General features: G+C 31.7%; 4 protein-coding genes across 5 annotated transcripts; 2 read left to right on the forward strand and 2 right to left on the reverse strand.

Moving 5' to 3' along the window:
* Positions 1-15,131: 15,131 nt before the first annotated feature.
* LOC103870486 (probable calcium-binding protein CML36) lies at positions 15,132-16,266 on the reverse strand. Its single transcript, XM_009148616.3, has one exon. The coding sequence runs from the start codon at positions 16,014-16,016 to the stop codon at positions 15,279-15,281; it is 738 nt and encodes a 245-aa protein (XP_009146864.1). The 5' UTR covers positions 16,017-16,266; the 3' UTR covers positions 15,132-15,278.
* On the reverse strand, positions 15,149-18,008 carry LOC103870487 (gibberellin-regulated protein 13). Its single transcript, XM_009148618.3, has 4 exons — positions 17,428-18,008; positions 17,245-17,316; positions 17,126-17,159; positions 15,149-17,051 (listed from the first exon to the last, which is right to left on the reverse strand). Exons 1-4 carry the CDS (start codon positions 17,497-17,499, stop codon positions 16,870-16,872), a joined length of 360 nt encoding a protein of 119 aa, XP_009146866.1. The 5' UTR covers positions 17,500-18,008; the 3' UTR covers positions 15,149-16,869.
* A 3,032-nt stretch (positions 18,009-21,040) lies between these two features.
* Positions 21,041-22,734, forward strand: LOC103870488 (probable inactive purple acid phosphatase 16). 2 transcript variants are annotated; one of them, XM_009148621.3, is made up of 4 exons: positions 21,041-21,480; positions 21,584-22,094; positions 22,162-22,330; positions 22,418-22,734. In XM_009148621.3, exons 1-4 carry the CDS (start codon positions 21,225-21,227, stop codon positions 22,433-22,435), a joined length of 954 nt encoding a protein of 317 aa, XP_009146869.1. In that variant the 5' UTR covers positions 21,041-21,224; the 3' UTR covers positions 22,436-22,734. The 2 variants fall into 2 exon arrangements, with proteins under 2 accessions (XP_009146869.1, XP_009146867.1); XM_009148619.2 differs by having other exon boundaries at positions 21,054-21,480; positions 22,405-22,734.
* A 1,025-nt stretch (positions 22,735-23,759) lies between these two features.
* Positions 23,760-25,647, forward strand: LOC103870490 (heme-binding-like protein At3g10130, chloroplastic). Its single transcript, XM_009148624.3, has 8 exons — positions 23,760-24,060; positions 24,140-24,226; positions 24,304-24,374; positions 24,469-24,570; positions 24,651-24,755; positions 25,015-25,150; positions 25,242-25,351; positions 25,424-25,647. Exons 1-8 carry the CDS (start codon positions 23,832-23,834, stop codon positions 25,496-25,498), a joined length of 915 nt encoding a protein of 304 aa, XP_009146872.1. The 5' UTR covers positions 23,760-23,831; the 3' UTR covers positions 25,499-25,647.
* Positions 25,648-25,718: the final 71 nt, after the last annotated feature.

Raw genomic sequence — 25,718 nt, forward strand, 5'->3', positions numbered from 1 at the left:
TATGAAGCCTATAATCTTTAATTTGTTTTAAAATTTAAAACACTATACCTTTGTAATGTATGATAAACTTCTTTTCATGGTACATGGACATCGTTCTAATTTTTATCCATTAATTTAGCAAAACTGCAATACTCCCTAAATCATTGGACTAACCACTATAAATTGCTATTCCCTAGAGAAACGAGACAACAAAGGTTCCAAACCTCTTTGAACTTCATCATATGTTATTACATGATTCAAATATGTATTAAAACAGTATTCTCAAATTTTTGATTTTTCTCAAAATCTATGTGTACCCCCCTACGAAAATAGTGAGTTTTCGGTAAATGCTCTATATATGAAGCCTATAATCTTTTAATTTGTTAAAATTTATACCAATTATACATTTGTATTAATTTATGATAAATTCTTTTCATGGTACATGAACATCGTTCTAATTTTTTATCAAGTATTTTAGCAAAACTGCAAATACTCCCTAAATCATTAGACTAACCACTATAAAATTGCTATTCCTTAGAGAAACGAAGACAACAAAGGTTCCAAACCTCTTTGAACTTCATCATATGTTATTACATGATTCAACTATGCATTAAAACAGTATTGTCAAATTTTTTGAATTTTTCTCAAAATCTATGTGTGCCCCCCTACGAAAATAGTGAGTGTTGAGTAAATGCTTTATATATGAAGCCTATAATCTTTTAATTCGTTTTAAAATTTATAACCACATTATACATTTGTATTAATTTATGATAAATTCATTTTCATGGTACATGGACATCGTTCTAATTTTTAATCAATTAATTTAGCAAAACTGTAAATACTCCCTAAATCATTGGACTAACGACTATAAAATTGCTATTCCTTAGAGAAACAGAGACAACAAAGGTTCCAAACCTCTTTGAACTTCATCATATTTTATTACATGATTCAAATATGTATTAAAACAGTATTCTCAATTTTTTGAATTTTTTCTCAAAATCTTTGTGTTAACCCCTACGAAAATAGTGAGTTTTCGATAAATGCTCTATATATGAGGCCTATAATCTTTAAATTTGTTTTAAAATTTAAAACCACATTATACTTGTATTAATGTATGATAAACTTCTTTTCATGGTACATGGACATCGTTCTAATTTTTTATCCATTAATTTAAACTGCAAAACTCCAAATACTCCCTAAATCATTGGACTAACCACTATAAAATTGCTATTCCTTAGAGAAACGGAGACAACAAAGGTTCCAAACCTCTTTGAACTTCATCATATTTTATTACATGATTCAACTATGTATTAAACAGTATTGTCAATTTTTTGAATTTTTCTCAAAATCTATGTGTCCCCCCTACGAAAATAGTGAGTTTTCGGTAAATGCTCTATATATGAAGCCTATAATCTTTTAATTTGTTTTAAAATTTATAACCACATTATACATTTGTATTAATTTATGATAAACTCTTTTCATGGTACATGGACATCGTTCTAATTTTTATCCATTAATTTAGCAAAACTGTAAATACTCCCTAAATCATTGGACTAACCACTATAAAATTGCTTCCTTAGAGAAACAGAGACAACAAAGGTTCCAAACCTCTTTGAACTTCATCATATTTTATTACATGATTCAAATATGTATTAAAACAGTATTCTCAAATTTTTGATTTTTTCTCAAAATCTATGTGTTAACCCCTACGAAAATAGTGAGTTTTCGTAAATGCTCTATATATAAAGCCTATAATCTTTAAATTTGTTTTAAAATTTAAAACCACATTATACCTTTGTATTAATGTATGATAAACTTCTTTTCATGGTACATGGACATCGTTCTAATTTTTTATCCATTAATTTAGCAAAACTGCAAATACTCCCTAAATCATTGGACTAACCACTATAAATTGCTATTCCTAGAGAAACAGAGACAACAAAGGTTCCAAACCTCTTTGAACTTCATCATATTTTATTACATGATTCAAATATGTATTAAAACAGTATTCTCAAATTTTTTGAATTTTTCTCAAAATCTATGTTTAACCCCTACGAAAATAGTGAGTTTTCGGTAAATGCTCTATATATGAAGCCTATAATCTTAAATTTGTTTTAAAATTTAAAACCACATTATACCTTTGTATTAATGTATGATAAACTTCTTTTCATGGTACATGGACATCGTTCTAATTTTTTATCTATTAATTTAGCAAAACTGCAAATACTCCCTAAATCATTGGACTAACCACTATAAAATTGATATTCCTTAGAGAAACAGAGACAACAAAGGTTCCAAACCTCTTTGAACTTCATCATATTTTATTACATGTTTCAAATATGTATTAAAACAGTATTCTCAAATTTTTTGAATTTTTCTCAAAATCTATTTGTTAACCCCTACGAAAATAGTGAGTTTTCGGTAAATGCTCTATATATAATGCCTATAATCTTTAAATTTGTTTTAAAATTTAAAACCACATTATACCTTTGTATTAATGTATGATAAACTTCTTTTCATGGTACATGGACATCGTTCTAATTTTTATCCATTAATTTAGCAAAACTGCAAATACTCCCTAAATCATTGGACTAACCACTATAAAATTGCTATTCCCTAGAGAAACGAGACAACAAAGGTTCCAAACCTCTTTGAACTTTCATATTTTATTACATGATTCAAATATGTATTAAAACAGTATTGTCAATTTTTTTTGAATTTTTCTCAAAATCTATGTGTACCCCCTACGAAAATAGTGAGTTTTCGGTAAATGCTCTATATATGAAGCCTATAATCTTTTAATTTCGTTTTAAAATTTAAAACCACATTATACATTTGTATTAATGTATGATAAACTTCTTTTCATGGTACATGGACATCGTTCTAATTTTTTATCCATTAATTTAGCAAAACTGCAAATACTCCCTAAATCATTGGACTAACCACTATAAAATTGCTATTCCCTAGAGAAACGGAGACAACAAAGGTTCCAAACCTCTTTGAACTTCATCATATTTTATTACATGATTCAAATATGTATTAAAACAGTATTGTCAAATTTTTTGAATTTTTTCTCAAATCTATGTGAACCCCCTACGAAAATAGTGAGTTTTCGGTAAATGCTCTATATATGAAGCCTATAATCTTTTAATTTGTTTTAAAATTTAAACCACATTATACATTTGTATTAATTTATGATAAACTTCTTTTCATGGTACATGGACATCGTTCTAATTTTTTATCCATTAATTTAGCAAAACTGCAAATACTCCCTAAATCATTGGACTAACCACTATAAAATTGCTATTCCTTAGAGAAACGGAGACACAAAGGTTCCAAACCTCTTTGAACTTCATATGTTATTACATGATTCAAATATGTATTAAAACAGTATTGTCAAATTTTTGAATTTTTCTCAAAATCTATGTGTACCCCCCTACGAAAATAGTGAGTTTTCGGTAAATGCTCTATATATGAAGCCTATAATCTTTAATTCGTTTTAAAATTTATAACCACATTATAATTTGTATTAATTTATGATAAACTCCTTTTCATGGTACATGGACATCGTTCTAATTTTTAATCAATTAATTTAGCAAAACTGTATACTCCCTAAATCATTGGACTAACCACTATAAAATTGCTATTCCTTAGAGAAACAGAGACAACAAAGGTTCCAAACCTCTTTGAACTTCATCATATTTATTACATGATTCAAATATGTATTAAAACAGTATTCTCAAATTTTTTTGAATTTTTCTCAAAATCTATGTGTTAACCCTACGAAAATAGTGAGTTTTCGGTAAATGCTCTATATATGAAGCCTATAATCTTTTAAATTGTTTTAAAATTTAAACCACATTATACCTTTGTATTAATGTATGATAAACTTCTTTTCATGGTACATGGACATCGTTCTAATTTTTATCCATTAATTTAGCAAAACTGCAAATACTCCCTAAATCATTGGACTAACCACTATAAAATTGCTATTCCTTAGAGAAACAGAGACAACAAAGGTTCCAAACCTCTTTGAACTTCATCATATTTTATTACATGATTCAAATATGTATTAAAACAGTATTTTCAAATTTTTGAATTTTTCTCAAAATCTATTGTTAACCCCTACGAAAAAGTGAGTTTTCGGTAAATGCTCTATATATGAAGCCTATAATCTTTAAATTTGTTTAAAATTTAAAACCACATTATACCTTTGTATTAATGTATGATAAACTTCTTTTCATGGTACATGGACATCGTTCTAATTTTTATCCATTAATTTAGCAAAACTGCAAATACTCCCTAAATCATTGGACTAACCACTATAAAATTGCTATTCCTAGAGAAACGGAGACAACAAAGGTTCCAAACCTCTTTGAACTTCATCATATTTTATTACATGATTCAAATATGTATTAAAACAGTATTGTCAAATTTTGAATTTTTCTCAAAATCTATGTGTACCCCCATGAAAATAGTGAGTTTTCGGTAAATGCTCTATATATGAAGCCTATAATCTTTTAATTTGTTTTAAATTTATAACCACATTATACATTTGTATTAATTTATGATAAACTCCTTTTCATGGTACATGGACATCGTTCTAATTTTTTATCAATTAATTTAGCAAAACTGCAAATACTCCCTAAATCATTGGACTAACCACTATAAAATTGTTATTCCTTAGAGAAACAGAGACAACAAAGGTTCCAAACTCTTTGAACTTCATCATATTTATTACATGATTCAAATATGTATTAAAACAGTATTCTCAAATTTTTTGAATTTTTCTCAAAAACGGAAAATAGTGAGTTTTCGGTAAATGCTCTATATATGAAGCCTATAATCTTTAAATTTGTTTTAAAATTTAAACCACATTATACCTTTGTATTAATGTATGATAAACTTCTTTTCATGGTACATGGACATCGTTCTAATTTTTTATCCATTAATTTAGCAAAACTGCAAATACTCCCTAAATCATTGGACTAACCACTATAAAATTGCTATTCCCTAGAGAAACGGAGACAACAAAGGTTCCAAACCTCTTTGAACTTCATCATATTTATTACATGATTCAATATGTATTAAAATTTATTTTTGAATTTTTCTCAAATCTATGTGTACCCCCCTACGAAAATAGTGAGTTTTCGGTAAATGCTCTATATATGAAGCCTATAATCTTTTAATTTGTTTTAAAATTTATAACCACATTACAATTTGTATTAATTTATGATAAATTCTTTTCATGGTACATGGACATCGTTCTAATTTTTTATCAATTAATTTAGCAAAACTGCAAATACTCCCTAAATCATTGGACTAACCACTATAAAATTGCTATTCCCTAGAGAAACGGAGACAACAAAGGTTCCAAACCTCTTTGAACTTCATCATATTTTTTACATGATTCAAATATGTATTAAAACAGTATTCTCAAATTTGAATTTTTCTCAAAATCTATGTGTACCCCCCTACGAAAATAGTGAGTTTTCGGTAAATGCTCTATATATGAAGCCTATAATCTTTTAATTCGTTTTAAAATTTAAACCACATTATACATTTGTATTAATTTATGATAAATTCTTTTCATGGTACATGGACATCGTTCTAATTTTTTATCAATTAATTTAGCAAAACTGTAATACTCCCTAAATCATTGGACTAACACTATAAAATTGCTATTCCTTAGAGAAACAGAGACAACAAAGGTTCCAAACCTCTTTGAACTTCATCATATTTTATTACATGATTCAAATATGTATTAAAACAGTATTCTCAATTTTTTGAATTTTTCTCAAAATCTTTGTGTTAACCCCTACGAAAATAGTGAGTTTTCGATAAATGCTCTATATATGAGGCCTATAATCTTTAAATTTGTTTTAAAATTTAAAACCACATTATACCTTTGTATTAATGTGTGATAAACTTCTTTTCATGGTACATGGACATCGTTCTAATTTTTTATCAAGTAATTTAGCAAAACTGCAAATACTCCTTAAATCATTACCCTAAATCATTAGACTAAACACTATAAAATTTCTATTCCTTAGAAAAACGGAGACAACAAAGGTTCCAAACCTCTTTGAACTTCATCATATGTTACTACATGATTCAACTATGCATTAAAACAGTATTATCAACTTTTTGAATTTTTCTCAAAATCTATGTGTGGCCCCCTACGAAAATAGTGAGTTTTCGGTAAATGCTCTATATATGAATCCTATAATCTTTTAATTCGTTTTAAAATTTATAACCACATTATACATTTGTATTAATTTATGATAAACTCCTTGTCATGCTACATGGACATCGTTCTAATTTTTAATCAATTAATTTAGCAAAACTGTAAATACTCCCTAAATCATTGGACTAACCACTATAAAATTGCTATTCCTTAGAGAAACAGAGACAACAAAGGTTCCAAACCTCTTTGAACTTCATCATATTTTATTACATGATTCAAATATGTATTAAAACAGTATTCTCAAATTTTTGATTTTTTCTCAAAATCTATGTGTTAACCCCTACGAAAATAGTGAGTTTTCGATAAATGCTCTATATATAAAGCCTATAATCTTTAAATTTGTTTTGAAATTTAAAACCACATTATACTTTGTATTAATGTATGATAAACTTCTTTTCATGGTACATGGACATCGTTCTAATTTTTTATCCATTAATTTAGCAAAACTGCAAATACTCCCTAAATCATTGGACTAACCACTATAAAATTGCTATTCCTTAGAGAAACAGAGACAACAAAGGTTCCAAACCTCTTTGAACTTCATCATATTTTATTACATGATTCAAATATGTATTAAAACAGTATTCTCATATTTTTTGAATTTTTCTCAAAATCTATGTGTTAACCCCCTACGAAAATAGTGAGTTTTCGGTTAATGCTCTATATATGAAGCCTATAATCTTTAAATTTGTTTTAAAATTTAAAACCACATTATACCTTTGTATTAATGTATGATAAACTTCTTTTCATGGTACATGGACATCGTTCTAATTTTTTATCCATTAATTTAGCAAAACTGCAAATACTCCCTAAATCATTGGACTAACCACTATAAAATTGCTATTCCCTAGAGAAACGGAGACAACAAAGGTTCCAAACCTCTTTGAACTTCATCATATATTATTACATGATTCAAATATGTATTAAAACAGTGTTGTCAAATTTTTTGAATTTTTCCCAAAATCTATGTGTACCCCCCTACGAAAATAGTGAGTTTTCGGTAAATGCTCTATATATGAAGCCTATAATCTTTTAATTCGTTTTAAAATTTATAACCACATTACACATTTATATTAATGTATGATAAACTTCTTTTCATGGTACATGGACATCGTTCTAATTTTTTATCCATTAATTTAGCAAAACTGCAAATACTCCCTAAATCATTGGACTAACCACTATAAAATTGCTATTCCCTAGAGAAACGGAGACAACAAAGGTTCCAAACCTCTTTGAACTTCATCATATATTATTACATGACTCAAATATGTATTAAAACAGTGTTGTCAAATTTTTTGAATTTTTCTCAAAATCTATGTGAACCCCCTTACGAAAATAGTGAGTTTTCGGTAAATGCTTTATATATGAAGCCTATAATCTTTTAATTCGTTTTAAAATTTATAACCACATTATACATTTGTATTAATTTATGATAAACTTCTTTTCATGGTACATGGACATCGTTCTAATTTTTTATCAATTAATTTAGCAAAACTGTAATACTCCTAAATCATTGGACTAACCACTATAAAATTGCTATTCCTTAGAGAAACAGAGACAACAAAGGTTTCCAAACCTCTTTAAACTTCATCATATTTTATTACATGATTCAAATATGTATTAAAACAGTATTCTCAAATTTTTTGAATTTTTCTCAAAATCTATGTGTACCCCCCTACGAAAATAGTGAGTTTTCGGTAAATGCTCTATATATGAAGCCTATAATCTTTTAATTCGTTTTAAAATTTATAACCACATTATACATTTGTATTAATTTATGATAAACTCCTTTTCATGGTACATGGACATCGTTCTAATTTTTTATCAATTAATTTAGCAAAACTGTAAATACTCCCTAAATCATTAGACTAACCACTATAAAATTGCTATTCCTTAGAGAAACAGAGACAACAAAGGTTCCAAACCTCTTTGAACTTCATCATATTTTATTACATGATTCAAATATGTATTAAAACAGTATTCTCAATTTTTTGAATTTTTTTCAAAATCTATGTGTTAACCCCTACGAAAAATAGTGAGTTTTCGGTAAATGCTCTATATAAGAAGCCTATAATCTTTTAATTCGTTTTAAAATTTATAACCACATTATACCTTTGTATTAATGTATGATAAACTTTTTTTCATGGTACATGGACATCGTTCTAATTTTTTATCCATTAATTTAGCAAAACTACAAAAACTCCCTAAATCATTAGACTAACCACTATAAAATTGCTATTCCCTAGAGAAACGGAGACACCAAAGGTTCCAAAACTCTTTGAACTTCATCATAATTTATTACTTGATTCAAATATGTATTAAAACAGTATTTTCAATTTTTTTGAATTTTTTTCAAAATCTATGTGTTTACCCCTACGGAAATAGTGAGTTTTCGGTAAATGCTCTATATATGAAGCCTATAATCTTTAAATTTGTTGTAAAATTTAAAACCACATTATACGGTTGTATTAATGTATGATAAACTTCTTTTCATGGTACATGGACATCGTTCTAATTTTTTATCCATTAATTTAGCAAAACTGCAAATACTCCCTAAATCATTAGACTAACCACTATAAAATTGCTATTCCTTAGAGAAACGGAGACAACAAAGGTTCCAAACCTCTTTGAACTTCATCATATGTTATTACATGATTCAACTATGCATTAAAACAGTATTGTCAATTTTTTTTTAATTTTTCTAAAAATCTATGTGTGCCCCCCTACGAAAATAGTGAGTTTTCGGTAAATGTTTTATATATGAAGCCTATAATCTTTTAATTCGTTTTAAAATTTTAAACCACATTATAAATTTGTATTAATTTATGATAAAATTCTTTTCATGGTACATGGACATCGTTCTAATTTTTAATCAATTAATTTAGCAAAACTGTAAATACTGTCTAAATCATTTGACTAACTACTATAAAATTGCTATTCCTTAGAGAAACAAAGACAACAAAGGTTTCAAACCTCTTTGAACTTCATCATATTTTCTTACATGATTCAAATATTTCTTAAAATAGTATTCTCAAATTTTTTGAATTTTTCTCAAAATCTATGTGTACCCCTCCCTACGAAAATAGTGAGTTTTCGGTAAATGCTCTATATATGAAGCCTATAATCTTTTAATTCGTTTTAAAATTTATAACCACATTATACATTTGTATTAATTTATGATAAACTCCTCTTCATGGTACATGGACATCGTTCTAATTTTTTTATCAATTAATTTAGCCAAACTGTAATACTTCCTAAATCATTGAACTAACCACTATAAAATTACTATTCCTTAGAGAAACAGAGACAACAAAGGTTCAAAACCTCTTTGAACTTCATCATATTTTATTACATGATTCAAATATGTATTAAAACAGTATTCTCAATTTTTTTGAATTTTTTTCAAAATCTATATGTTAACACCTACGAAAAATAGTGAGTTTTCGGTAAATGTTCTGTATATGAAGCCTATAATCTTTTAATTCGTTTTAAAATTTATAACCACATTATACCTTTGTATTAATGTATGATAAACTTCTTTTCATGGTACATGGACATCGTTCTAATTTTTTATCCATTAATTTAGCAAAACTGCAAAAACTCCCTAAATCATTAGACTAACCACTATAAAATTGCTATTCCCTAGAGAAACGGAGACAACAAAGGTTCCAAAACTCTTTGAACTTCATCATAATTTATTACTTGATTCAAATATGTATTAAAACAGTATTTTCAATTTTTTCAATTTTTTTTCAAAATCTATGTGTTTACTCCTACGGAAATAGTGAGTTTTCGGTAAATGCTCTATATATGAAGCCTATAATCTTTAAATTTGTTGTAAAATTTAAAACCACATTATACGTTTGTATTAATGTATGATAAACTTCTTTTCATGGTACATGGACATCGTTCTAATTTTTTATCCATTAATTTAGCAAAACTGCAAATACTCCCTAAATCATTAGACTAAACCACTATAAAATTGCTATTCCTTAGAGAAACGGAGACAACAAAGGTTCCAAACCTCTTTGAACTTCATCATATGTTATTACATGATTCAACTATGCATTAAAACAGTATTGTCAAATATTTTGATTTTTTTTCAAAAGCTATGTGTACCCCCCTACGAAAATAGTGAGTTTTCGGTAAATGCTCTATATATGAAGCCTATAATCTTTTAATTCGTTTTAAAATTTATAACCACATTTTACATTAGTATTAATTTATGATAAACTCCTTTTCATGGTACATGGAAATCGTTCTAATTTTTTATCAATTAATTTAGCAAAACTGCAAATACTCCCTAAATCATTAGACTAACCACTATAAAATTGCTATTTCCTTAGAGAAACAGAGACAACATAGGTTTCAAACCTCTTTGAACTTCATCATATTTTCTTACATGATTCAAATATTTCTTAAAACAGTATTCTCAAATTTTTTGAATTTTTCTCAAAATCTATGTGTACCCCTCCCTACGGAAATAGTGAGTTTTCGGTAAATGCTCTATATATGAAGCCTATAATCTTTTAATTCGTTTTAAAATTTATAACCACATTATACATTTGTATTAATTTATGATAAACTCCTCTTCATGGTACATGGACATCGTTCTAATTTTTGTATCAATTAGTTTAGCAAAACTGTAAATACTCCCTAAATCACTGAACTAACCACTATAAAATTGCTATTCCTTAGAGAAACAGAGACAACAAAGGTTCAAAACCTCTTTGAACTTCATCATATTTTATTACATGATTCAAATATGTATTAAAACAGTATTCTCAATTTTTTGAATTTTTTTCAAAATCTATGTGTTAACCCCTACGAAAAATAGTGAGTTTTTGGTAAATGCTCTATATATGAAGCCTATAATCTTTTAATTCGTTTTAAAATTTATAACCACATTATACCTTTGTATTAATGTATGATAAACTTCTTTTCATGGTACATGGACATCGTTCTAATTTTTTATCCATTAATTTAGCAAAACTGCAAATACTCCATAAATCATTAGACTAACCACTATAAAATTGCTATTCCCTAGAGAAACGGAGACAACAAAGGTTCCAAAACTCTTTGAACTTCATCATAATTTATTACTTGATTCAAATATGTATTAAAACAGTATTTTCAATTTTTTTGATTTTTTTTCAAAATCTATGTGTTTACTCCTACGGAAATAGTGAGTTTTCGGTAAATGCTCTATATATGAAGCCTATAATCTTTAAATTTGTTGTAAAATTTAAAACCACATTATACGTTTGTATTAATGTATGATAAACTTCTTTTCATGGTACATGGACATCGTTCTAATTTTTTATCTATTAATTTAGCAAAACTGCAAATACTCCCTAAATCATTAGACTAACCACTATAAAATTGCTATTCCTTAGAAAAACGGAGACAACAAAGGTTCCAAACCTCTTTGAACTTCATCATATGTTATTACATGATTCAACTATGCATTAAAACAGTATTGTCAAATATTTTGATTTTTTTTCAAAAGCTATGTGTACCCCCCTATGAAAATAGTGAGTTTTCGGTAAATGCTCTATATATGAAGCCTATAATCTTTTAATTCGTTTTAAAATTTATAACCATATTTTACATTGGTATTAATTTATGATAAACTCCTTTTCATGGTACATGGAAATCGTTCTAATTTTTTATCAATTAATTTAGCAAAACTGCAAATACTCCCTAAATCGTTAGACTAACCACTATAAAATTGCTATTTCCTAGAGAAACGGAGACAACAAAGGTTCCAAACCTCTTGAACTTCATCATATTTTATTACATGATTCAAATATGTATTAAAACAGTATTCTCAAATCTTTTGAATTTTTCTCAAAATCTATGTGTTAACCCTTACGAAAATATTAAATTTTCGGTAATGCTCTATATACTGAAACCCATGATATTTATTGTTGTTTTAAAATTTTTAAACACATTATACATTTGTATTAATGTATATTAAATTCTATTTCATAGTACATGAGCATCGGTTTAATTTTTTTGTCAACTAATTTAGTAAAACTTCATAATACTCCATAAATTGGTGGATTAACCACTATAATATCGCTATTTTCTAGAAAATAGAGACAAAAAAAGTTTCAAACCTCTTTGACATTCATCATATGTTAGTGAAGGTTGCAACTATGAATTAAAACATCATTTTCATATTTTTGAATTTTTCTCAAAATCTATGTGTACCCCTACAAAAATATTGAATTTTTGGTAAATGCTATATATACTGAAGCCTATGATCTTTAGTTTTGTTTTAAAATTTCTAAACACATTCTAAATTTTTATTAATGTATATTAAACTCTCTTTCATGGTACATGGGTATTGTTTTAATTTGTTGTCAATTAATTAAGTAAAACTTCGTAATACTCCCTAAATTGGTGGACTAACCACTATAAATTTTCTTTTTCTTCAAAAAAAACGAAGACAACAAAAGTTCCAAACCTTTTTGACCATCATCATATATTAGTGAATGATGCAACTATGCATTAAAACAGTATTTTCATATTTTTGAATTTTTCTCAAAATCTATGTGCTAACCCCTATGAAAATATTGCATTTTGGTCAATGCTCTATATAGTGAAGCCTATGATCTTTAGTGTTGTTTTAAAATTTGTAAACACATTTTAAATTTATATCAATGTATATTAAACTCTCTTTCATGGTACATGGACATCGTTTTATTTCTTTGTCAATTAATCTAGTAAATATTCATAAGACTCCCTAAATTTGTGGATTAACCACTATAAAATTGCTATTTTCTAAAGAAACGGTGACAACGAAAGTTCCAAACCTCTTTGACCTTCATCATATGTTAGTGAAGTATGCAACTATGTATTAAAAGAGAATTTTCATATTTTTGAATTTTTTTTCAAAATCTATGTGTTAACACTACGAAAATATTGATTTTTCGGTAAATGCTCTATATACTAAGCCTATGATTTTTAGTGTTGTTTTAAATTTTCAAAACACATTCTACATTTTTATTAATGTATATTAAACTATCTTTCATGATACATAGGTATCATTTTAATTTTTTATCAATTAATTTAGTAAAACTTCATAATACTCCTTCAATTGGTGGACTAACCACTATAAAATCGGTATTTTCTAGAAAAACAGAGACAACAAAAGTTTCAAACCTCTTGCCTTCATCATATGTTAGTGAAGGAAGAAACTATGCATTAAAACAGTATTTTCATATTTTTGAATTTTTCTCAAAATCTATGTGTTAACCCCTTTGAAAATATTGAATTTTTCGGTAATGTTATATATACTGAAGCCTGTGATCTTTAATGTTGTTTTAAAATTTATAAACACATTCTACATTTTTATTAATGTATATTAAACTCTCTTTCATGGTACATGAGCATCGTTTTAATTTTTTTGTCAATTAATTTAGTAAAACTTCATAATACTCCCTAAATTGGTGGATTAACCACTATAAAATCGTTTTTTCTAGAGAAACGGAGACAACAAAAGTTCCAAACATTTTTGACCTTCATCATACGTTAGTGAAGGATGCAACTATGCATTAAAACAGTATTTTCATATTTTTGAAATTTTTTTCAAAATCTTTGTGTTAACCCCTACGAAAATATTGAATTTTTTTGGTAAATGCATATGACCTTTAGTGTTGTTTTAAAATTTCTAAACATATTTTACATTTGTATTAATGTATATTAAACTCTCTTTCATGGTACATGCACATCGTTTTAATATTTTTGTCAATTAATTTAGTAAAACTTCATAGTAGTCCCTAAATTGTGGACTAACCACTATAGAAGCGCTATTTTCTAGAGAAACGGAGACACCAAAAGTTCCAAACCTCTTTGCCTTCATCATATGTTAGTGAAGGATGCAACTATGCATTAAAACAGTATTTTCATATTTTTGAATTTTTTTCAAAATCTATGTGTTAACTCCTACGAAAATATTAAATTTTTCGGTAAATGTTCTATATACTGAAGTCTGTGATCTTTAGTGTTGTTTTACATTTTATATTCTTAGTTTTTTTAGTTAAAAGTTAAGAGACGGTTTCTTATATTCCGCTAAGAATTTCAAAATCGCCCATTAATCATACTCTAAGATTGTGTGGAGATTGGAATCCCAAGATGCAATGACACATGGAAAATGCCAACTTGTTTCAGCTGATATTGTAGCTGTATTGGCTAAAAAGGCCTCCATCAACCTCCCAACTCTTGACCTTCTTCATATATTCATGCAATATATCATGTTATCTTTATTTTATTAACAAAGAAATTTTTTTTATGAATCTCCATGCATGATCTATAATGTATTTTTATAATAATGACTAAGATTAGCTTTTACTGTGTTACACCAGACATGGTCCAACCTCAACATGATGGTTTTCAAAATGTCGACATATAGAGAAAAGTAGCAGCACATTGACATGTTCTTCTTTTTTACATGTACTAATAAAATAACTATAGTAATTTAGCAAGAAATTGGCAGCAGAGAAGAATAATACAAGAAAACGAATCTTATGATAAAAGCAGCAATCAAAGAACATGCCTTTCAGAATCTGACAGATTAATAAACCGCTGTTTTCCCTTTCCAATTTAGTGGAGTATATAAAAAGTTATTAAATACTTCCAGTGCGCCTAGTCACATGGTCTATGCTCTCTATTAATGGTATAAAATGGACGGACTGACTAACTAAAAACACTTGTTTCTAAATGCGACAGTAATCTAAAATGCTGCAAACTCTGCAAGTGCATCTTAAAAGAAATGGTTTAGATCTATACAGTTTTAAACTAGATTCTCCCATAATTTTATTTCAGATTCTATTATTTTCAATGCTGAGTTAGATTATGATTTTGAAATGAAATGAGTAACGTTTATTCGGTTAACAAGTGGAAAAATCAGTTTAGTGACTCTCACTAATGTTTTATTCGGCTCTTCGAATCTCAGGCAAACTTAACAAACGATACTCATAACCCTCATATTAGGGCAAAAAGAGCTTCATTTAACAAAAAGAAAAAAAAAACTAATTAAGAGAGATCATCGCTGGAGATCCATCATTCTCGAGAACTCAGTGAAGCACACGAATCCGTTACCGTCATCGTCAACGGCCGCTATCATACGCTCGCACTCCTCTAACGTGCACCGCTCGTCTCCAATAGCCGAGAAAACTCGAAGAAGCTCCTCCGCCGAGATCTTACCGTCGCGATCCGCGTCGAAGAACTCGAACGTCTCCTTCAGCTCGTCCGAGCCACCGCGAGACTGATCATCATCGACGCAGCGGCTGGCGAGCTCTTCCAGGCGCACCGTACCGTCTCCGTCGCAGTCCACCTCCTTGAGCATGACGTCGATCTCCTCCTCCGTCAGAGGATCGGGACCGAGGCGCGTGAGGAGCGACTCGAGGTCGTGCCTCGAGACGGCTCCGTCGTTGTCTCTGTCGATCAGCTTGAACGCCTGGAGGATCTCGACGTACGAGTAGGGAGAATGAACGGCTGAGACCTCCGGGAGGATGCTGGTGGGAGTGACGGAGCCTCCGGTGACGGCGGAGGAGTGATTATTACACTCGTCGGCGGCGCCGGAGGAGAAAGAGGAAGCGGTGGATTTAGAGACCGTTGAACGGTCTTTGGATCTGAACAAACGTTTTGGATTCAGTTTTGCGAATTTCATTGCGGGAAATAAAAGATTTGTTTTTGATGGAGAAAGTTTTTTTAAAGTGGAGAAGAAAGGAGAGACAGTGGCGAGGTTAAATGGGAGAGTGAAGTGTGTTGAGTTACCCATTGGGAGTTTCCTGGAAGTTTCCTAGTGATGATCTTTTTTATCGTGTTTCACAGTTCATTTCTTTTTAAATTTTTTTATTTTATTTAATGTAACTGTACTTGCATTATAACTGAAAAGTCTAGTAAAAAGGCGAGTGTTTAGAGTTTTTTTTGTGATGAAACTGTTCAGCTCTTTACTATATACGTTCAAAAGATAAACTGTTGAACACTTGAGCTATTATCATGTAAATATTTTTGTTTATACTTGACAAAAAAAAGTTGTTAAAACGAAAATGTTTTTTTTTTAAGTCTTTATTTCGAAACCAAGAAAGTTTCAAAACCGTAATTTAAAAGCTTGCTGGGAATTTTAAATTGGATACTGGAAATAAATTATGCAGCTATAAATAGGATAAATGTAACTTTCTACAAGTTGATAAATGAATGGAAAAAATAAATATTCGAGATTGGGGTTTTTGTTAGAGTAAATATCGGTAAAGATAAGATAAGAACAAAGATTATCTACCTAACCTAACAAACAAAAAAGACTAAACTTCAATGTCGATCTTGACAGGTTTGGAAAAGCAGACAAAAGTTTAGGGACATTCTTAATTGTAGTTTGAAGTTTGTCGTGTGTCGACGGAATTTTGTTTGTTTGTTCAATGGTATTTTTAAGAAATAGCTCTCTGCTTCTTCAAGAACAATAAAATGAAGTAAGTTAACCAGAATAAGTCTCAATTAGTAATTAATTCACAGCTAGTAAGTTTTTAAGAAGCTGTAAATTTTGAAGTGGATATATTGATGTGATTAGGCCAAATAGTCCAACACATATATAGAACATTATGGTAGATAGATTATTAACAAACTAAGAGGAGAAATCAAGGGCATTTTGGTCCACCAAGCTTAGTTTTCCAGTTGTTGTAGCAAGGACAGACTTGCTTGTTGCCATACGTACCTGGAGGCACACACAAGCACTTGGTACAACATTTGTTGCAGAAGAACAAACATGGCTTCTTGTATTGTGTATTCGAGCATCTATGTCCACACCGTGGCCCACACTCTGTAGTGTAGTTGTAACATGGAATTAAATTTTGCATTCACCACAGATAAATTAGATTGCTTATTGGTGTATACCTTGGAGCTTGAGACTGCCTTCAGTAGTACCGTTCTGTCAAAATTAACAACAAGATTCAATGCATGTCAGAAAGGGTTTTGTGGAGTTCATGAAAGTCATTATTTGATGAGAAACTCACTTGAGAGCTATTGTGATGGGGTTGAGACTGTGGTGGATGTGGTTGTGGAGAAGGAGACTTAGCGTGTATGGGCTGTGAAAATTCAGGACGGATCAAATAAAGTTGGATGAAAGTGAAGAATCAAGAAAAGTATATATTTACGTAGATCATAAAATAGAAAGAGCGTTTGTGAACATTACTTACATGCATTTGGACAGATATAAGGTGGTGTAACATAACAATGGAGAAAACAATGAGGTTAAGTTTGGCTGCCATTTTTAGAGAACCGGAATTATTGTATTGAAGCTCAAGTAGATGGTTTCTCTTGCAAGCTAAGCTAAATGTATATAGTCCATGAAATTGTGATAACAAACGAAAACGAAACGTATCACAGGTGTATCGTTGCTGCTTTAAGCCCTATCTCTTTCTCGTGACTCCAAAGTTTATTTTCCCCATTTAAGTTAAAAAATTACTTTGTATTTTTGTGGTTTGTTTCTAAATTTTATTGGAAACGAATTTCATCAAAAACGACACATGGCTATAAATTTTTGGGATTCCAAAGTTGGTTTACTCTTAGGCCATCCCGTGATCTCATTGTGTTTGCATGCATAGCCAGTGAGTGCATGTGGTTAGTGGTTACAATGGCGTCAGTTGACCATTTTTTTCTTATGACGCAAGTACGCAACACATACATACCTTATAATAGACGGGGTCTGGTGCAAGTTATGTACCTGATATAAAACCTTTCGCTGCATGCAGCGACAATCTCCAACATTGATTTTACGTATCTTTCTCCTTTCAGACCACAATTCTCTTTGGCGATTAGTCATTATTTCTGGTTGTAGTTATGAGCGCAGAGCTTAGCTGTTCCGTTGCAGAAGATCATTCTGATTACATATGTGGGGAGGTTTCTCGTAATTAGTCAATGTGATCAATTACTTGAGGGAGAAAGATCATCGTCGACTAATATTCACATGTTTTAAAATAAAATAATTGAAGAGTCGGGAAGGAAAATATTGAGACTTTATTTAAATATATTACGTAATCAATTTCAATTATGAGATTTAGACCTATTAAATTTCTAAAAATATTTACAATTTTATTTCTCCTGATCCCACATCGAAAGAGGCAAAGACAATAAAGTTACATATATAGTGAAGAAAATAATATATTTATCGCCGAGCTTGGTAACGTAAGCTTATCATCCTAGTGGAGGCTCTAAAGCTAATTAGTACAGTTGGATCTCTACGTGAGACGTAAGTTACCAACAAGACTCTCTGTTTCCCTTAAGCTGCGTGCGGGAGTTGTGGGTGAACCACAGCACCACCGACAATTCCCTGATCCGAGCCAATAAGGTGAAACAAAAAAGTTGATCTGTCGGTGGCTGTGTGCGGTAGTTGGGTGAACCAAGTCCTTGATCCGAGCCCCCGAAAAGTCCCCACTATTCTCACGGAAGGCATAGGGATCACAACTGTACGTTACCTTTTTGTTCTTTATCAACGTTAAAATTAATTAAATCGACAATGGATTTTTGACATAATATTATTGAATCAATTCTCATGGATTTATCAATATGTCAAATAGAAATACGACCTATTGATAAATGTTCAATTACCATTCTGATGAATCTATTTATAGCAACGGATACGATAAACATTGTTTATGATGCATCTAGAAAATGTTCTAGGACCAGACATAATGACTGTTTTTTTCTTCCAATACTCCTGACAGGTCCGGCCTTGACCTAAAGTCCAACAAGCAAAGACTTTAGGCACCAAATTATACGATAGATATAGGGGCGCCGAATATTGTCAAAAATATCTCTAGTACAGTGGCAAAATGTGTTTACATATATATCTATGAACCTGAGTTTGAACCTGGTTCACGTATTTATGGGGCAATTATTTTTTCTTTGCTTTAGGCATGCTATGTAGCTGGACCGGCACTGACTCCTGACATATTATTAAGAAAGATTTGATAGAGATGGTGAATAATATTTTGGTATTAGGAGACATGGATTCAAGGTTAAACATTATTAATATTTGCATGATTCCAAAGATGGAGAAATCTACAAGGATGACATAACTTAGGTCAATAAGCATATGTAAAGTAGGATACAAAATTATTTTGAGTCTTATATCAGAGATTGAAAACTTGTCTATCTGCTCTCATATCGGAAACACAAATGGGGTTTGATCCTCATTGGATCAAATTAATGATGGAGTGCATATCATCTATTCAATATCGGGTATTATTAAATGGTTAACCACGAGGTCTCATCATTCCACATAGAGACTTACGTCAAGATGATCTTTTATTTCCTTATTTATTCATTATGTGCACCGAGGCTTTGATTATAAACATCAAAAAGACTGAGAGAGGAAAACAATTTTCGGGAATGACACTGGCGAGAGCTTGTCCATCGATATCTCAACTGCTTTTTGCAAGGTACAAAAAGAAGAGTGTCAAACCATTCTCATGATATTAAAGGAATACGAGACTGTATCGGTTCAACTAATAAATTTTCAAAAATCTTTAATTCGATTCGGACACAAAATTGAAGAAACTAGTAGACATGAATTGAGGAATATCTTGGGGATACAAAATATAGGAGGGATAGGATCTTACATGGGACTGCCATAAAGTCTAGGAGGATCCAAAATACAAGTGTTTAGTTTTGTACAAGATCGCTTGAATAACATGATTAATGGTTGGAGGTTTAAGTTTTTTACTAAAGGAGGAAAGGAGGTTATCATTAAGTCAGTGGTTGCGGCATTACAAAATCATATGATGTCTTCTTATCTATTACCAAAGATAACTGTAAAGAAATTGACGAGTGCAGTAGCACAATTCTGGTGGAGTCCAGGTGGAAGCACAAAAGGCATACACTGGAAATCATAGAAAAAATTATGCATACCCAAAGATGAAGGAGGCATGGGTTTCAAGACCTTACTGATTTTAATACAGCTATGCTTGGAAAACAGTTATGGCGTCTGATAGAAAAGTCAAATACATTATTTTTTCGAGTTTTCAAAGGACGGTATCACAGGAATGCCTCATCCCTGGAACCGATCCGCTCATATTCTCGTCATATGGCTCGAGAAGTATTATCTCTGCTAGATCTCTGGTTTGCAAATGACTAATTAAAAGGATGGAAATATGATCATCTATATTTGTATGAAACGATCCATGGCTCTCAACCACTCGCCCGAGACCAACAAATAAAAACCAACATATCACTTACCCGGACCTTACAGTGGATTTTTTAAAAACATTTTCAAAAATTTTGTTCAGTTTTCAGTGCATGTTGAATTTAATATTAGTTTTTGAATATAACACTTTAAGAACCATTCGAGTAATATAGGTCAGGTCTAATAGAGTATGAGATTTTGATTTTCAAGTCGATTCCGAGTGATTTTTTTTGTGCGAAAATTATTGACTAATTATGTTAGGTAACTAATAAAAAAATATAATATGTTGCAAATTTTTGGAATAAACACAAAATATATATTAAATTAAATTAATATTAAACACAAATATGATTATAAAAATAACAGAAATATAAAAATTAAACTTCTCAAAAAATTAAAACAAAAAATATACCGGCTCTTTGAAAGGGTGGATCAGAATTTAGTTTTTAATATTAAATACTATTCATATATAATTCTATTTGGACAAAATATTTTTATAAATATGTTCAAATTTTGATTGCAATATGATTAAGTTTGAACAAACATGAATTGTTATGAACAAAAATGTGAGTAGTAAATTTTTGATATATCACCAAAAACAAATCCACCATTTTAAGAAGACATATATTGAACTGTATTAATCAGTTCCTGTCTTAACAAAACTCAAACGGAACCGGCTGATAAACCGAGATGTCCATACTAACTTGGTTACATAAAAAAAGGAAATTGTTTGTCGCAACTCGCACCTTATCTTGATGAAAGAAAGATCAAAAGGCACACAAACTTTGTTCTGTTCGATCGTCTTGAATAATGATGAAAAGATCGTCGTCACTTCTGATCTTCACAGTTCTATCTCTTACATTAATCTCAGCCGTAGGTTGGGAGCTAAGCATACCGTCAACGACCACGGCAAGGAGTAGTCTTCGAGTCCGAGAAGGATCACGGTTCAAGATCGCAATCTTCGCAGACCTCCACTTCGGTGAAGACTCGTGGACTGATTGGGGTCCACGTCAAGATGCAAACTCTGTCAACGTCATGTCTAAAGTTCTTGACGCTGAAACTCCAGGTTAAATCTTTAAAACTCTCATTATATTCTCTTGTCAAAAGTATAATTAATTAGAATATATATATAACTAACATAGCCGTTTTATTTTGGAGTAATAAAACAGATTTTGTGGTGTACTTGGGAGATGTAGTAACGGCTAACAACATAGCAATCCAAAACGCAAGCTTGTTTTGGGACAAAGCAATCTCACCTACAAGAGACAGAAACATTCCATGGACCAGTCTCTTTGGTAACCATGACGACGCCTCTTTTGTTTGGCCTTTGGACTGGTTCTCTTCCTCTGGTATCCCTCCCATTATCTGTCCCTCAGTATCAAACTCCTCCTCCTGGTCCTCTGATGATGGATGCGGTTTTAGAGGAACAACACGAGTGGAGCTGATTCAAGAAGAGCTTAAAGCAGCCAATGCACTCTCATATTCAACCATTGGTCCTAAGGAGCTGTGGCCAAGCGTGTCTAACTATGTAATTCCTGTGGAATCATCTGATGATTCGAAACCAGCGGTTGCGTTGATGTACTTTCTTGACTCGGGTGGTGGCTCGTACCCTGAGGTTATATCTAATGCTCAAGTGGAGTGGTTTAAAACCAAGTCAAATACTCTTAATCCTGATCTAAGGTACCACTCAAAAACATTAAAACTTTATATTAGAGCATAGAAAATCAAATATGTACATTTTGTGCAGTATCCCGGAGTTGATATTTTGGCACATACCAAGTAAAGCATACAAGAAAGTAGCTCCACGGCTATGGATAACGAGACCTTGCGTCGGATCAATCAACAAAGAGAGAGTAGATGCTCAAGAAGCTGAAAATGGTATGATGAGAGTTCTTGAGAAGAGATCTTCTGTTAAGGTAACTACTAATTAAACAAAGATATAGTAAAAACATGTAGATATGATACGAAGATTGATCTCTCTTTATGTAAGGCTGTGTTTGTAGGACACAACCATGGACTAGACTGGTGCTGTCCGTACAAAGACAAGCTGTGGCTTTGCTTTGCAAGGCACACTGGTTATGGTGGATATGGAAATTGGCCAAGAGGATCAAGGATTCTTGAGATTACAGAAGTGCCTTTTCGGATTAAGTCTTGGATTAGGATGGAAGATGGAACTGTCCACAGTGAAGTTAACTTAACTAGTGATTAGTCTTACTCAAAAGTTGTGGTAAGTGACATTGCTGAATTGTTGCTATATAGGGATGTAGAAATTCAAAAAGACTATTGCAATCACCACTACATAATTGAACTCCACACCTCATCTCAGTGGCTAAGTAGAAAAGCTAAGTCACTAAAAGATTGGTTCTAAGAAAGAAGAAAAGAATTGCTTCATAAAAAAAACTGTTCTTGCAGGCACATGAAAGAGAATGTTTTGCAAGAACAATGCCTTAGAACATCATCTAACAACTAGGCTCTGGTTGAGTGGGACGCTGCAACTAGGCTTTGGCATACTTTCTCTCCTAGTTAACTTACATAACTATTTATGCTCCTTCCACTTTTGCTTTAACGGGACGCTGCAAAGTTTCGGCTGATAGAAAAGCTCAACTCAACTGGTTGTTGGAGAACTCCAAATAATTCCCTATCTCTCTCCCTGGCACATCTAGAATAGCTGCTTCTTGAGTGTAGTGATGACGGTATCAAGAACCTCTTTATTCTCCACCAGATACTTATCAGCTCCGTCTTTTCCATCAACCACCTCACCTTCAGTCAAATAACCATTTCCTTCCTTTACGATAACGCCATGCTCACAAGCAAATGCCAAAACCTCACGGTCCATATAGAAGCCACGTCCAAAGCCAATCCCCAATTCACATCTCTTCTTTCCTGGCGTCAGTTTGTTTTTCACCACTTCGACGCACACATTGAGACCACTAATCTAAGCATTATTTTAAAAGATGAATGCAGGTCAAAATAACACACTAACAACAATGTGCTTATATATATTACCTTATTGTCAGTCTATCAGTCCGGTTCTAATCATTTTGAGACGTATAGCTGCCTGAAACAAGTATGACAACTGTAAACTAACTTCAGAAAAACAAAGTCTTGCTTAATTAGCAGTTCAAAGAAATGTATTTTAGGATGGAAGATTCAAGAAGGGTGGTACCTCCGAGCTTTTGAGCTTCCTCGATGATAATGAACTAATGAAGAGCTTCTTTGCCGGAACGTATTTTAACTCGGTTAGTGACTCTGGTTCGACCGGTACAGTATGTGGACCGGAAAAAACGGTTACTAATAGAAGAAAAAAAATCGAGCGGTTGTTAATATTTTCAACAAAATAAATTTTCTTTTACAAAATAAAGTTTCCGGGAAAGAAAAAAAAAATAGTGATCGAAATTCGATTTGCGAAGAAGAAGAATGATCAGCTCCATTGCATCATCCCTTTCTCTCCTCTCTTCGTCTCCCCATAACAAACTCTCCATCGATCTCCGATCGTATCCGAGCCCTAAACAGAGGAGATGCTCTGTTCTTTGCTCCGGCGTCAGAACCGCTGCTAAGCGGCAGAGTCGGGATTTGTCCGCAACCGAAGCTAGGGTTTCTCTCGTTCTCGCTCTCGCCTCCCAGGCCTCCTCCGTCTCTCAACGCCGTAAATGTTCCGTCTTTTCACTGATTCTCAACTGCTATGTAACTGAAATTCACAGTGAAACTCTTTGTGTTTGTTTTAGTTTTGGCTGATTTGGCTGTGGAGACGGCGAAGTATGCGTTTCCGAAGAGATTCAAAAGCTCGAATCTGGAAGAAGCGCTCATGTCTGGTTAGTTTTGTAGCTTCTCTGTTCTTGATTTGTGATCTTTATCTAAACTTTTGGTAAAAGCTCGAGTTTTTATGTAGTTCCGGATCTGGAGACGATGAACTTCAGAGTTCTAAGCAGGACTGATAGATACGAGATCAGAGAAGTCGAGGTTGTTGTTGTTCTTTCACTCACTCACTCACATTCTCTGTTTTTAAAAACATGGTCTCTGTTTTAAAGTTTGAGTTTTTTTTTTTTGGAAACAGCCTTATTATGTGGCGGAGACTACAATGCCAGGGGGGAATGGATTCGACTTCTACGGTGCTTCCAGGTCTTTCAATGTCTTAGCTGAGTACCTCTTTGGTAAGGTAGTGTATCAATCACCAGCACTTCCTTTTTGCATTTTTTTTATGCGTCTCTTTTTCGATTTGAATGTTGTTTTCGACAGAACACGGTGAATGAGAAAATGGAGATGACGACTCCTGTTGTTACTCGTAAAGTCCAATCCGTTGGCGAAAAGATGGAGATGACCACTCCAGTTATAACTAGGAAGGTACATATCTCATCAGTGGATCATGGAGTGTCTCTCTTTTTTGAAAGTTCTTCCGACATAGTAGATAGAAGCATAGTTGGAGTAGCTTTGAGTGTCTTGGTTTATTCATTTTTTTTACTGACTATAGAGAGCAGCACATTCTTTATGATCTATTTAAGTGCTAGATCATGGCGATAACAACTTATTAGTTTGTCACCTTTTACTTGTTCATAGTCAATTAGTATCTTATTTTTTTCGATGTATATACTCTTTGCTTCAGGCGAAAGATCAAACCCAGTGGCAGATGTCTTTCGTCATGCCATCAAAGTATGGTTCAGATTTGCCACTGCCAAAAGATCCTTCGGTCAAGATTCAGGAGGTGCCACGGAAGATCGTTGCTGTTCTCGCCTTCTCAGGTAAAATATAAAATACCTTTGGTGCCTTTTTGAAGAATTAACATAGTCAAAATTTTCTTGATATCAATGATCTAAATAAACTTTATTTCAGGATACGTGACCGATGAAGAGACTGAGAAACGGGAGCAAGAACTAAGGCGAGCTCTTCGGAATGACAAGAAGTTTCGAGTGAGAGATGGAGTTTCAGTTGAAGTTGCACAGGTTCATCAAACAATCATAGCTAAATTCAATCTTATTTCTTATAATCTCTACTTACACTCTCATTCCCTGCAGTACAATCCACCATTCACTCTCCCGTTCACCCGCCGCAACGAGGTCTCCCTCGAAGTGGAAAGCAAAGAGTATTAGCACCTTCACTGGTACATACAGACGTATATACACACACACAGGCACTTGTATACACTTTTTAAATAATGTTGTGTTACTTAAAAGACAAAACGCGTTTACTTGAATAGTTGAATGTGAGTGTAGTAAACCATTATGGATCTTTTACTTTACTTATAGGCCACTAGATATGCTTATTATAGAGTTATAGGCTTTGAATTTAACCCAAACAAGCACTCACACT

The sequence above is a fragment of the Brassica rapa genome, chromosome A05 (assembly GCF_000309985.2).
Source record: "Brassica rapa cultivar Chiifu-401-42 chromosome A05, CAAS_Brap_v3.01, whole genome shotgun sequence".
Lineage (NCBI taxonomy): Eukaryota > Viridiplantae > Streptophyta > Magnoliopsida > Brassicales > Brassicaceae > Brassica > Brassica rapa.

What these genes read in the sequence shown, in the direction of transcription:
- LOC103870486 (XM_009148616.3), bottom strand. Translation starts at nt 16,016, where the DNA reads ATGGGTAACTCAACACACTTCACTCTCCCATTTAACCTCGCCACTGTC.
- LOC103870487 (XM_009148618.3), bottom strand. Translation starts at nt 17,499, where the DNA reads ATGGCAGCCAAACTTAACCTCATTGTTTTCTCCATTGTTATGTTACAC. An exon ending in CCCATCACAATAGCTCTCAA is followed by an intron (nt 17,160 to 17,244) that starts GTGAGTTTCTCA and finishes TAATTTTGACAG; the next exon opens with AACGGTACTACTGAAGGCAG. An exon ending in AGGCAGTCTCAAGCTCCAAG is followed by an intron (nt 17,052 to 17,125) that starts GTATACACCAAT and finishes ACTACACTACAG; the next exon opens with AGTGTGGGCCACGGTGTGGA.
- LOC103870488 (XM_009148619.2), top strand. Translation starts at nt 21,225, where the DNA reads ATGATGAAAAGATCGTCGTCACTTCTGATCTTCACAGTTCTATCTCTT. An exon ending in ACTCTTAATCCTGATCTAAG is followed by an intron (nt 22,095 to 22,161) that starts GTACCACTCAAA and finishes CATTTTGTGCAG; the next exon opens with TATCCCGGAGTTGATATTTT. An exon ending in AGAAGAGATCTTCTGTTAAG is followed by an intron (nt 22,331 to 22,404) that starts GTAACTACTAAT and finishes TCTTTATGTAAG; the next exon opens with GCTGTGTTTGTAGGACACAA.
- LOC103870490 (XM_009148624.3), top strand. Translation starts at nt 23,832, where the DNA reads ATGATCAGCTCCATTGCATCATCCCTTTCTCTCCTCTCTTCGTCTCCC. An exon ending in GGAAGAAGCGCTCATGTCTG is followed by an intron (nt 24,227 to 24,303) that starts GTTAGTTTTGTA and finishes GTTTTTATGTAG; the next exon opens with TTCCGGATCTGGAGACGATG. An exon ending in TTTCAGTTGAAGTTGCACAG is followed by an intron (nt 25,352 to 25,423) that starts GTTCATCAAACA and finishes CATTCCCTGCAG; the next exon opens with TACAATCCACCATTCACTCT.